Source organism: Mixophyes fleayi, chromosome 1, assembly GCF_038048845.1.
Source record: "Mixophyes fleayi isolate aMixFle1 chromosome 1, aMixFle1.hap1, whole genome shotgun sequence".
NCBI classification, from domain to species: Eukaryota; Metazoa; Chordata; class Amphibia; order Anura; family Limnodynastidae; genus Mixophyes; species Mixophyes fleayi.
The window spans coordinates 61,016,083-61,030,577 of NC_134402.1; the positions used below are offsets into that span (position 1 = coordinate 61,016,083).

At 38.7% G+C, this 14,495-nt stretch overlaps 1 protein-coding gene across 2 annotated transcripts in view; it reads right to left on the minus strand.

Annotated features, from left to right (window-relative positions):
* GABRA2 (gamma-aminobutyric acid type A receptor subunit alpha2) overlaps nt 1-14,495 on the minus strand; it is a 118,620-nt gene that overhangs the window by 73,488 nt on the left and 30,637 nt on the right. For both annotated transcript variants that reach the window (XM_075195225.1, XM_075195217.1), the window contains exons 4-5: nt 12,863-12,930; nt 5,665-5,885 (exon numbers count right to left, since the gene is read on the minus strand). In XM_075195225.1, coding sequence (XP_075051326.1) covers nt 5,665-5,885; nt 12,863-12,930 — 289 coding nt within the window. The remainder of the gene's footprint in view (nt 1-5,664; nt 5,886-12,862; nt 12,931-14,495) is intronic.

A 14,495-nucleotide genomic window follows, 5' to 3' on the forward strand; every position in this document is an offset into this window, starting at 1 on the left:
TCAGGCACTCAGAGGGTCTGATTCATTAAGGCACATACATGCCGTTTATTTGCGCATGACCAGAAGCCAACCATATGCTAGAGAACGCAGCAACGTTCAAATAATCTTGGAACAGAAAGGACCCTAACTACAGCCTACGATTTCAGGGGTGGAACAGAGGGGAATGGGCGCATGTACGTTGCCAATGTACAGTAACGGTGTGCCAAGCTCGACTCAAGCTTTGGGCACCTCAAAGGGATCACTTGCACCAGTTACAGGTCTGGAGTAAGTGCCAATTACTAGCGATGACAATTGCTTATGTATGCTAGAACATGTGTTTGCAATCAGCAGCAACTGTAAAATGCATTTTATGTACAACAGACATTAATAACATCCTAACATATTTTTTGGGGATTTTTTGTTATATATTTTTTAATGTTTTTTCTTTAATGACTATATTCTTAACAGGAGACATTAATTGAATATTTTTTTTTATGTGTGTTCTTTTGGGACTTTATATTTCACATATGTGTTGTACTATCCTGACTGTTAGAGAAGAGTGGACCAAGTCTCGTACTCATCATCGGACTTATCTTTACATCTGCTCCTTGTTGAATACGGACATGCGTATGATCAATTTATGTGTCTTAATAGCTTTTTTGCGTGCCTTAATGAATCAGACCCTATAGGTTTTGTGCACCATTTACAGGATTGAGGACCCACATTAGAATAGGCATGCTTGCAAAATTGTAAATGTCACTTCATAGTTCTGGCTACTATAAGTTTTGGAGCATCCCATAATTATTTCCAACTTTTCCAACTTTCTCACAAAATACTGCCTGTCGGAGTCTAATTTATGTCTTAAATAAATAATTAGAGCAAGCACAGAATTTTGACTGGGGGTACGCCAAATTTGCCTTTCCCCAAAATATTCACATACTGTTTCTGATTCATTAAGGATTGTAAATGCATATTCATGCTATATTTTGCAATAAAATTGTGCTTTGCACTTTGTACACAAAGATGAATTGGTCTTTGCTGCCTTCTCTGTGGTATGGTTAGTTTATGGGCATGCGCAGAGCGGTTTTATGCAAAATACGGCACATATCTGCATTTACATTTGTTCATGAATCAGATCCATGGGGGGTATTCAATTGACCACAAGTTGTTTTTTTTTTCCAGCAGCATAAAAAAAAAAAAAATAATCACACTCTTGCAATTCAATTGAAAAAGTGGGAACGCTGTTCCCGTGCGTTAATCTTTAGTGTTTGCGAGTTTTTAGGAGAGTGAAGGGGAGTTTTAACGCGGTCGTGTATAACACAAAAAAAGGATTGGCATACATTTCATACATTAGATGCATTACTCAACCTATTTATTTGATAATATCTACATTACAGTACTTTCTTTAGCATATTTTTTTATTTCACTATTTTTCACTATAGAATCATCTATACCATGTCAAAACACATTAGTACATACATATTTGTACCAAAAACATCCATAAATATATATAATTAGTGATTTATTTATTTATTTTTTAATTATTTTTTTCACAAGAAAATCAATTTTTTATTGTTATGCATTAGTGATAGACATAGTTTATCTTTTTTTTTTTTTTCATTATAACGTGATTTCAAATAGTTTTCATAGGTTTTTTATTTTTAGCATACCCGAAAGAGGTGCAAGATAAAACAGCATATTGGCCTGTTTAACGCGTAGGGGACCATTTCATGAAAAAACCCTGAAACTAACTAAAAATGGAATTGAATCGCGGGTAAAGTTAACCCGCTCAAAAATTATAAAAAACAGTGTTAAAATTACTTAACGTGGTGTTAAATTCAATTGAATTCCCCCCATGGAGTCACTTTCTAAAACCAACAAATGGGCTTTCACATATGTATGCAAGTGGCTTTCAAAGGGATAAATTTTAAAAATATAAAAATGTTATACTAATTTACATATTTTGCAATTAGTAACAATCCTTATGAAAATGTATTGATGGTCCATGTCTATTTTAACTAAATAGTATTTTCTAGTATCCATTAGTTTGTGTACTTAATGTCTTCTATTAAAAGTGTAATTAATATTTTATATAATATACTCAGTTAATATTCTGTCTCTTATTATTTTGTTCAACCTGGTTTTCAAAGAGATGAAATACAATCTCTCCTGCAACAAATTTACCAGCCAGTATAAGGCTATAAACTTGGGACATGCCAGCACTTTTAGCCCATAATTTGATAGGTGAAGTATAATGGAATATATTAAACAATCAGCATGGCAACTTAAGGAGCACATCCTCCTATAAAAATGTTTTATAAATGATCCCGCTGACAAGCAAGCTTGAGCCTTGGCTTTTATACAACCAGTTACATTAAAATAGGACATTAAACATGCAAAGAAATCCCAGTACAGAGCACATCATTCAATGTACTCAATACAGTGAAATATTTAATTAAGGAGACGTACTAAGAGTGTGATGTATTATGAGAAGAGCAAGGTTTTAACAGGTAGGAGTGCTAAAGGAAGTACTGTTTCTTAAGAGCAATAAAGATGATGATGGATTTGCCAGCCACAGTTAATAAGATCTTGAAAGATCATGAATGCATAATTTAGACCTACCACATGATGTGGGACCATATCAGACAGTCTCACAGTGTCACGTTTGGCTTATAGGAAATTGATCCCTAGGCTCTGCTGGACATGGCTTAGCCCACCCACAGGCGCGGAGTCTAACAGGCAGGTGGTTTTCACCAGGAACCCCCGCAAGGAGGTATGGACTTAGCGGCACCAAACCTGCAGGTCACGGTCCTGTGAGAGGGTGAACAGCAGAACGGTGTGGAGGAGCCAAGAAACACGGGTATAGATTAATAAGGCACAAGGAGAATAGATGTCCTGTGGTACAACAAGGAAAAGCGGAGGCTGTCACAATGGTGTATCCAATGGTGATAGGTGTAGATACTGGAACAGCTGGAGTACAGCACTAGAGTTATGCTGAGCACACGGGAAGCACAGGTAACTGAGGAGAACAGTCAATGAGTCACCAAGGCAGTTGCGGTTCACAGCGGTAGTGGTCAGAGAACTAGAGCTGTCACGATAAAGCACATCAAAGATCTACAAAACTGGATCAGTGCCACTGGATAGGCCAGTGGCAGAAGCAGTTCCATTTAAATGTTTGAGCATGTGCCGACCTTGAGTCTGCATTTAAAGACACAGGAGTGGGTATGTTCTCCCCACCACCTCTTGTTAGAGTAGCCTTTGCACTACAATGGCAGTTCCTGAAAGCTACTGTCACGGGCACTAGGAGTCTTTACCCAGTATCACCCGCTGATGGTCTTATCAGAGCAGTTGAGTTGGTATATGATACTCTGATGGCAGGGTGATAATGGAACTGGAAACAGCAGATGGTTAGAGAATGCTCAGAAAGTCTATGACTAGCAGCACTGGTAAACAATAGGTAACTGAACACGAGGATCTGGATGGACAAGGACACGTGAGGGTAGTCAGTGGTCTGCGCACGGCAAGTTGTACCACTGCTATAGTGAGAAGAATGTCCAGGAGTAATAAGGAGGTGGAAGTCAGCGGTCTGCGTATAGCAAGTTGTACCGCTGTCTGTAGTGAAGGAATGGAATCCAGGTGAAGGTAACGGGGAAGTCAGTGGTTAGCGTGTAGCAAGTTGTACCACTGCTTATGTGAGAGGATATATGCAACTGGTGACACAGGGAAACAGGAATCAGTGGTTTGCCTCTAGCAAGTTGTACCACTGAATATATATGTGAGGAAGGACACGAGGAGATAAATGCAATGCAGAGTCTACACGGGTACACTGAACTTGATCCCACGTTGAACTGCACACAATAATAATAATGAATGAACAGCACTGCACAGATAAACAAAGTCACTAGAATAGTCCAGCAAAAGGAAACACAGTCAATAATAGCAATAGTCTCAGAGGATGGAAACTCCGGAGGAGAACAACTCAGTCCAGATGGATATGCAATACACCAGCACAGTCAATGAGAAGTATGCATACCGTGGTTCAGATGAGCAGGCTGTTAGAGGTAGCTGCAGGGATACCTGAGCGGCAGGGAACAGACGAGATGAGAAGTCCTTGCAGAATGGAAGCGGCAGGTAGGTGCAGCGCACTGTAGGTAGGCCAGCAAGGACGACAAATACTCAGGAAGCAGTAGTATATCGAAATGAACAGCAGGAGACCACGGGAGAGTTGAAGCGATGTAGCAGAGCTGGAAGCCGAGGAGCGTAGACTCGATGCTAACAGGCAAGTTGACACAAATGGACACACTGTAGAAGCAGTAGGCAGCGGGTCAGCTGACGGCAGGTAGAATGCAGACTGGAGCGCTGAGACGAGCATGACTCTGTAGACACGCTGAAGTAGCTAACAGGAATCAGCTGGAACAGTAGCGATGTAACACAGGAGAGTTTTGAAGTAATCTGTAACTGTAGATACACGGAGGCAGCGGATAGGAATCAGCTGCTGGAGTCACGATGAAACACAGGAGAGTTTGCAGTAATCTGTAACTGTAGATACACGGAGGCAGCGGATAGGAATCAGCTGCTGGAGTCACGATGAAACACAGGAGAGTTTGCAGTAATCTGTAACTGTAGATATACGGAGGCATCGGATAGGAATCAGCTGCTGAAGACACTAGGAACACGAGGAATAGAAGTGGTCTGGAAACCACAAACGGCAAACAGGAATCAGCATCAGCTGAACACACGAGCAGGCACTGGAACACCTTCAGAGACTCATGAGGAATGAGACTCCAAGATCAGGCAACGTGGTATTGACCACAGGTGCTTAATATAGGGAGTGTTGCCTGATCAGCCAATTAAGTTAAAGGAACAGAACTGAAGGTTAAAAGGGACTGCACATGTGCAGTACCTCATTATAATGGACGGACACGGTTCCTAGCTACCTTAGGAGTAGCACTCACAGTCCGGTGAGTGACAGCTACCACTTGCTCACAAACCTGCTCTTGGGTCAACTTATGACAGCTCTTGAATTGGGTGAAGAGGTACGTCGCTGTCCTTAACTGGCCTGGCTCTTCCTTTTTAATTAAACTTGTTGCACTGTAGAAATGACCACCACAAGCAAATGGCAGCAAGGGAGAGTCAGTCTAAAAACACCATTGTTACAACCCAAGCCTGGAACATAATTCTGTTTTGTAGAGAGTGAACTACATTTGCCAACATTTAAAGAAAATATCCAGCTATACTTTGCTGTTATGCAGGTGCGTCTATACACAGTTGCAAATAACTGTATGCAGACACAGGGGTCTCTGAAAAACATCAGAATACAATTCCACTGAATTTGCAATACATACCTTTATTATGATTTAACATATATAGCAAAGAAATATTGTAAACTTCACCAGTAATCAAAACAAGAAAATCAATACTGGGCAACTGGGCAATATGAAAAACTTTGGACGTTGTCTCTGACCAAAATTTCCAGGGACATATCCCTAAAAATGCATTTTCCTTGAATAGCAATGTCTATTGGCAACAATTCATTAAACACAAAAGAATATAAAAAACTTTAAGCTTTAAAAAAAATTATAGAGCTTCCTGTTGATTTTAAAAAATAATTATAATATTAATAATTATATTAACAATGAAATATATAGTGAGTTCCTAGTGCTATAAAAAGAAGACAGAAAATACCTCATTGTATATAGAAGAGTTCCATCATCTTGAATTCTTAGCAGTTTGTTAGGCATTGTCATGTTGTGGGCTATAGATTTCTTCCCGTTATGAAAGAAAGTGTCTGGAGTCCAAATTTTATTAGCCATCAGGTTGTTTAATCGAAGAATACGCATTGGTCCTGTGAACCTCAATCTTTCATCTTCCCAATTTTGACGAAAAAACACGTCTATTGTGTATTCCTGTAATGACATAAAACATTTACTTTCTTAATAAGTAATGAATTAATAAAATTGTGGGTGTTTACTGAGAACATTATAATTGAATAAAGGCAGTCGTCATATTAAAACAGTCTATTAAAATAAAAGCATCAGAGGACCCTAGAATGAGTTGTGAACGACATGTTGTACAAGATTTTGTTTTATATGGGATTCAAGAGGTGGAGTGGATGCTTTTATGGGGGTGTTCTCTGATTTACAGGTGGCCAGAGGTTTTTTGTCCCTACTAAGGACTCCTCTGGGGTGGTGAAAAACATCAGGTTGTACTTTATAGATAGGTGCAATTCTACCAGCATAGTATAAAAATGAACATGTACAATAATGACAAATGTAATAAAGACATTCTTGATCTCCTCCCACTGTCATTATTCATTTAAGACATTAAAAAAAAAAAAAAGCTGAAATTAATGAAGCAGGTGGTTCTAAAATGGTAATAGGTTAGAGTTTGTAAGGATGTTTTTACTCTTTCCTGTATGTACATTTCCATATGGAACTGCAAGCTCATATAAATAAGAGCAGGCTGTTTTTATAAATGACTGCAATAAAATGTGTACAAATTGCTAAATATCCTGTGGTAGCAAAGCTTCATTGCAGCTATTAACACCTTTGCAGGCAGTTATTAACACCTTTGCAGAAAATAAGGAAACCAAGGAAATCCCAGCTATAAGAATAGATTTATACATTATGGGCCTGATTCATTAAGGATCTTAACTTGAGAAACTTCTTATTTCAGTCTCCTGGACAAAACCATGTTACAATGCAAGGGTGCAAATTAGATTTTGTTTTGCACATAAGTTAAATACTGACTGTTTTTTCATGTAGCAAACAAATATCAACTTTAAATTTCAGTGTACAAATAACCTATCAAGTATAACAGTCAGTATTTAACTTATGTGCAAAACAAAATCTAATTTGCACCCCTTGCATTGTAACATGGTTTTGTCCAGGAGACTGAAATAAGAAGTTTCTCAAGTTAAGATCCTTAATGAATCAGGCCCTATGTTATCTCTTGGTCAATTCTACAAATGTAGGTATATGCCTATATCTGTTAGGAATTTGTTACGTAAGAAACTGAAATGAGTGGATTCAGCTGTGTTAATGCGTTGCATTGGTGTTCTGATGTCATAATGCCGGGATAGGGCTTAAATTAAATTAAGAAGAATTGCTGCCTGACAGTGCTGGGGTCATGAGTTTGATTCCGACCAGAGCCCAATCTGTGGTAGTTGACTGCTGGCAAAACGGACCCTAGTCAGTGTGTGTTGTAGGGAATTTAGTTTGTAAGCTCCAATGGGGCAGGGATGACATGTATGACCACAAATCCTCTGTACTGCGCTGTATGCTATGACTGGTACCATATATGAGTAATTTTTCTCCTCTCTCACTAGAATCTCAATTATTTCTCCCAACTTTTCCATTTCATGCATAATAAATGAGTGTATTATCTCGTCCCCCACTCCCCATGGTTCTCCCTCTATCATTTCTCCCAACCTGTTCTTGTTTTTCTTAGTAGATTCATTTCCTATTTCTCTATTCTCTTGCCTCCTCTTTAGGCTCTCTCTCCCTCCAGTTCTCTCTCCTCTCTCTCAACCCCCCCACCACCACTTCCGGCTCTCTCCAACCACTTCACTAACTTTACCTTTCCATATTGGCCACGCAGCCGTTCCTCTCCTCTGAAAGCAGCATCACTGCATCAATACATCCCCAACACGTATAGGGTGTAGAGGGAAGCTATGGCTCTGCATTTTATTTATTTTATATTGTATTATTGTTATTATAGTAATTATTACCCAGTGTGGTGGTGCCCCCTAAAGTTGGCCCTACATCTACGTAAAGTGATTTCAGGTTATATTCGGAGGGTTAAGACAGTATTAAGGAGAAGGCAGCCAGTTCTATGAGACATCAAGCACTATATAAATCAATAGGATGATTACTGATTGACGCCAGACAACGCCTGCTTCCACTGTACACTTTAAACAAAATGCAGTAATACATTAAGTAGTGATCAAAAAGTATTTGATTCAGGTTTGCAGAGAGCTGCTCTATTTCTCTAAATCATGTTTGAATAACAAAACCGTACATTTGAGTGATTGAACAAAATCTACCAACTAAAAAAGTAAAACTGTAAATAATGATTCTTCCCAAAAGCAGACTTTTTGTTTTGTAAATGCTTAACAAAATATAACTGTATATTTACAATGTGAGTGATTATGGGCCCTTGACAACAAACAATGTATAGAACGCCTTCCTCCCACTACAATATGTTTAGTAGCCACAAGGTTTAACCATCCATAATGTATGTAAAACTAATATAAAGAGCCCCTAATGTAATGTAAAGCAGAGGCTATATTGCATGAAAAAATGCTCTATTTATTTAAATAAATAAAAAAAACAAAAAAACCTGTACCACCAGCAAAATATTTTTATTTATATATTTTAAATATTTTGTACCTTTCTTTTAAATTATTTATTTTAAAAATGGAACTGAAAGCCCAAGTCAGGGCTTCCGGGTCCACTGCGTATATGCGTGTACCGGCAGGTCACTTGTGCATGCACAGATCCTCCACGATGCGATAAGACTAGAACGATAATTGATCTGTGTTATTGGCACATTATAGAGACAGAGAGTTTCAATAAATGGAGTGCATTCAGAAGCAGGAGACATTACCAATGTAGTAGCCCACGGATCCGTACTTTGGATCAGTCCTCTTTAACATCTTTATTATTGTTGATATTACTACTTTTAATGAATGGAGAAAGATGACACAAAGACATGTAACAGGGTGACATACTAAGGACATAAATGACATAAATTATCATCATCATTTATTTATATAGCGCCACTGATTCTGCAGCGCTGTACAATTCATGCAACTCATTCACATCAGTCCCTGCCCCATTGGAGCTTACAGTCTAAATTCCCTAACATACACACACAGACAGAGAGACTAGGGTCAATTTTGATAGCAGCCAATTAACCCACTAGTATGTTTTTGGAGTGTGGGAGGAAACCGGAACACCCGGAGGAAACCCACACAAACATGGGGAGAGCATACAAACTCCACACAGATAAGGTCATGTTCAGGAATTTAACTCATGACCCCAGCGCTGTGAGGCAGAAGTGCTAACCACTGAGCCACCGTGCTAACCAAATTGATTGATAATCTATATAGATTAGAGGAGTGGTCAAGAGTCACACACTTTGGTCTCAAAAATCCAAAGTCTGAATCTGGCACAAATTTGGAAACAACTGCGGAGGAAAGGGATCCAGGAGTCCATAGTTCAGGTGACCTAAAGGTAGATAGACAATGTAGCTAAGTAAGGGGATACGCCAGTCAGAGTCTCAGTTATGATTGAATTTCCAGAATGGCTGAAGGGATATACATACCAATGTTGCATGCGATTTGTGAAGCTTTAATTTGCTATTGTGAAAAGTCTGTGGTTGTGTGGACATTGGGTTCAATGCTCCTTATTACAAACTGTCAGTGCCCTGCTTACCATGCTGTAACAGATGTGCAGCAGCCACATTGCTTAGGTGTATGGAAAATCCCTATACCCCCTAAAAGACCAAGTCATCTATTACTATTATCTGTTATATATATAGCACCGAGATATTACATTGCACTGTAACATCAGAGGACCAGTCCCTGCTCCACTGGAGCTTACCATCTAATTGAACCACGGACCTTAGTGCTACAAGCTAATGCTTGTAACCACTGTGCCACCCATTTAGCCCTTTGCATACATGTAGATCTTGATGACAATTACATGAGATTTCAAAACACAATAAGTATATTATGGGGCTAAGTTCCAGTTTAATGAAAGGAAAGAATAACATCATCAACCTAATAATAATCTTTCATTTACAGACTTTCGCTAACGTATGAAGCATAGTGTGAGAAAAAAGACCTGATTGATGGTGAATATTCCTTATTTCTCTTGTCCCCTAGTGAGAGAGATAATTTTTCCTTGAGATAATCAGCACAGCTTTATTTAAAAAATATGGCTCATCCAGTTAGTTAAACTTGGCAGTGACAGTCAGGAAATAAACACATTCTGTCTCCCTTTCCTCAGTCAGTCCATCATGTATTTAATATTTCTATATTGTTTGTCTATTCTGCGAGCCCTTCTGTGTGATAAACTTCTGGAAAGAAGAACAGCCTGGGGACATGGTGTTGTGGCAAGGGATGGGTACCATATGATTAGGAGCAGTACTTGTAGACCAAGGGCCTGATGCTGAGTTGAACTTTGCATAGTGTAAATTTGCACCACACATGTCTACAAAGAGAACGGATACAAATGCGCTAATGTGGACTTTTGTGTATCTGGCACTTGCGCCTCCTTACGACTGGAAATGCATAATGTTGGAGGAATGGTATAATATAATGTAGGTCCGAGTACAGTAAGGATATGTTCATGCACACATATACATACGCCTGTTAGAACTCACATCTTCTGCACCTGCTAGACGGCAAGTGCAAATACACACTAAGGATTATGACTTGGAGAAAACCAGATGCATATGCTGCTAATGCGGAGTCGGATGCATCTTTTTTTAGCCTATTACATCCATTTTGTGAACAACTCTGCATTAGACCCAAGTGTCCGAATGTGGGAAAGAGGTGGTCCTAAGGGTGCCTCTCAGTTTAATGTAACAGGCAAAACACTGTCCCTGCAAACACGGTGGGCCTGAATCATTAATGCATAAATGCTGGGACGTTTAGTATTTGGCTAAAATCGCTCTGCGCATGCCCAGCAAAGTAGCCAAACACCATAAAAGCGGAGCAATGACCATTTTCTCTTAGAGAGCAACTTTCCCTTACTACAGATTATGATTTCAGAGGCAGAGCAGAGAGGGGACTGGGCGTATGCATGTAGTCAATGTACAGTAAGGACGTGCCAATCTGGAGCGCACACAACAGCGTCTGATTCAAGCTCTGGGCATCTCTCAGGTACGTGTTTTTCAGTTGTATCACTTACACCAGTTACATGTCAGGTGTACGTGCCGATTACTAGTGATGACGACTTTTTATGCAAGGAAGAACATGTGTTTGCAATTAGGAGCAATTGTAAAAATGTACAGTAGACATTCATAACATTGCAATTCATATATTTTACGGGGGGAAGCAAAAAACCCACTTTTTTATTTTTTAATGTTTTATCGTCATTATTGACTATATTACACTGGTCAACATTCATTTATTGTCAACCATAATAGAGTGATTTTGGGGTAATTTAGTGGTGCTAATTCCAAATATGACATCGGTTTTGCTAGATTGGCTCTAATTTTTTTTAAATATGTTACTGTAATGGTCAGGCAGAGGCTGCATAGAAATCGCATGAATTGTCTCAAATCATACAAAATTAAACACATTAAATACATAATGACATTTTATTCGGTGTAATAACAGATAAACCTAGTAAGCAGATTCAGATAATTACAATTAATACATATTAAAACATTGTTTGCATAATTTTCTTTTATGTAGGTTTCAAGGACAATTACATTGGAGGCTCCAGCAAAAGTCAGCCATCGCGTGTCTGTCCCATGTGCCTAGATACCTTTCCTCCATCACCTTAATATCTTGATGAAACCTCCCCCCTTGTTCCTCACTATAATCACCAAGATATCTGGAAATCTGAGTAAGTGGCTATGGAGAAAGTGTACCTTTATGCTCATATTAGTATCCATCCAAAAACATACTGGTAGGTTAATTGGATGCTATAAAAAATTGAACCTAGTCTCTCCCTGTCTGTCTCCCTCTCTGTCTTTCTGTCTGTCTCCTTCTCTGTCTGTGTGTGAGTGTGTGTCTATATTAGGGAATTTAGACTGTAAGCTCCAATGGGGCAGGGACTGATGTGAATGAATTCTCTGTACAGTGCTGCGGAATTAGTGGCGCTATATAAATAAATGATGATGATGATAGTTTGAAAGACTGTGACAATGTTTTGCACCAGTTCTTTATAATTTTCTGTTTTGTGGTTACTCAAGAACCTTCTTGACAACTGAGACATAACTGCACCAGGCAGAAGCTTCACCATCATTCATACATTTAGGGAAATTAGAATCCTTGATAAGTTTACGAATTTGAGGGCCATCAAGATTCAATATTTTACTTTTTCAATACTTAGTCCAGGGAATGATCTACAAATGTATTTGAAACAGTCAGATTTTGTTTTATTAGTCCCAGCTTGATATGCGGTAGTGGGATAATGATTTTTCCCCTGTCAACCAATGGCTTGCTAATGATGTTCGCTGCATCTGCAGTAATGTTTTCTCTTAAAGGCCATGTCACTTTTTTTTTTTACTTATATACATGTATACGTGTAATTAGTGTAAATATTACAGGGATGAGAAACAAGAAAAAGACAATGGATAACCTGAGCTGCTTAAATGTCAACTGTCAACTGACTTCTGGTTGGGTGACCGATCACTTATATATGGAGTGAGGGGATATTTTCAGAAAGATCGCGGAGTGAATACCTAGAATACTCATGTGTCTTACCCTCTAGAATGTTCTGGTGAATTCCGGTATGCACGTGTTATGGCTAAGTTTCCTCTTAATTATCTCAAGAACTATAGCCAATTTGGAAAAAAAATACGTTCATTATTTATTTCAAGAACAACAAAATATCCTAAATTTGTTCAAATATCCTTAGCAACCAAAAATAAAATGTTAATTATTAACAGGTGACATTAATTGAACATTTTTTCCCCCTGTGTGTTCTTTTGTGACTTGATAGTCCACATATGTTTTGGAGTGTATTGTCTGTTAGAGCAGAGAACTTCTGCATGTTCATAAATTACCTCTGCTATCTAGTTAATTATGTGTTAAAACTAATAAACATAAGATAAATTTTACTCAACCAAAGCCTGCAGCAATATGGACCTTGTTTTACACTACTAGCAAGAAATGTACAAATAGAGAAATAACATAACTTACCATATCTGTGTCAGAGACTGGTCCAAAACTTGTCACATAAATATCAGTGTGGACTTGTGTTATTCTATCTAGAATTGAAAGATAAGTACAAAGACAAACATGTAAAGCTCTTTAGAAACAGAGGTTAAGCAATATATTTCATTAGCAAAATGCTGGTTTTAAACATGTTATTTAGTTCATTATTGTATTAACATTACATAGTTTGAGTAAGTTACATTTAGTACAGAATAAGTTTGTTTCCCAAAAGAAGTGCCTGATCTCTATACATTATCACTGAACTGCAACATCCACAATAATTGGCTTATTTATTACACAAGGAAAAGCACTACCGCAAATGGGTGTTTTCGCTGGGGATAGGACTTCTCCCTAACTATCAAAGCCCACCATTGAGGGTAAGACTATTTAAGGACAGCGATGCAACATGTATCACCATAATTCATTCCCTATCACAATCTCAGGACAGGAGAAATGCTTTATTACTGAAATATTTAAAAGCATATTTCCAAAGGTAAATTTTTTGAAAAAAATTTCTTTAGATGTTTTTATTCTTCATTTACACAAAGTAGAACTGAAAGAACAAGCCTGGACTTTCAATTCCACTGCGCATGCGTGATTCAGCTAACCAGGTCATGCATATGCATATGCCCCTAGCTATATTTTTTTAGTAAATCGTGGCAATAATTTTCTCTTGCTGCAATAAACAGAAATACAAAAAAAGATTGTTACCACTGCATAGTAATAATGAGGGGCCTTTGAGTGATGGAAAAGTGAGCTGTGGATAATTTCATCCAAAACATGCTTGATCTGCCAATCCTATGCATGATATCTAAAACCATACTTGACACATTGGAGATCACCCCTCTGGGAGATCTCCAAAGTTGGCAGTGTTTTGAGGGCGTGACCACGATAACTGTGTCATTCTGCCCCTATTCCATATAATACCAATTTTGGCCTATTATAGCAGGGGGTGGGGCCAGGGTGACACTATTAGCCCCACCCACTTCACCAATGAAGCAGGCAGGATGCGGGAGGTTGCCCTGCTCTCCAGGGAGTTTGGGAGAGCTCCCAAAAATTTGGGAATCTCCCGGACATTCCGGGAAAGTAGGCAACTATGTATAAAGCCAGTACAGCTTACATTTCAAATGTCAAAAAGGGACACTAAAAGAAAACAAATCTTCTAACACAGACATGCCCACAGACACAAACTGGTCTTTAAGGTCACTGCTTTGCCCTTGTAGGCATAAAAAAAGGTGTGCAATCTGATGTGAGAAAACATAAGGCAGATATAGCTGAGTAATGTAAGCAATTGTGTATTTATACTCTAAAAAGTGTGTACTACATATAACATAAAAGGGGTTATTTACAAAGAGGCAGAGCAAGCATAGTGCAGCAATAGCACATAGTTGTACAGGCACTTTAACCAGCAACACCTGTTTGTTAACTATGACCCACAGGATCCTGAGGTGGGAAAGACTGAGCTACATCTGGGTGGTTGACTCAGAGGTACCACAACGTAGAAGTTAATCCTAACACACGACCATCACCCAGCCAGACAACCAAGGGTTACAAATGGCACCCAACATGGGACTCTGCATAACAGCAGAGCAGCAAACACCCATACAGCTGGGGTTAC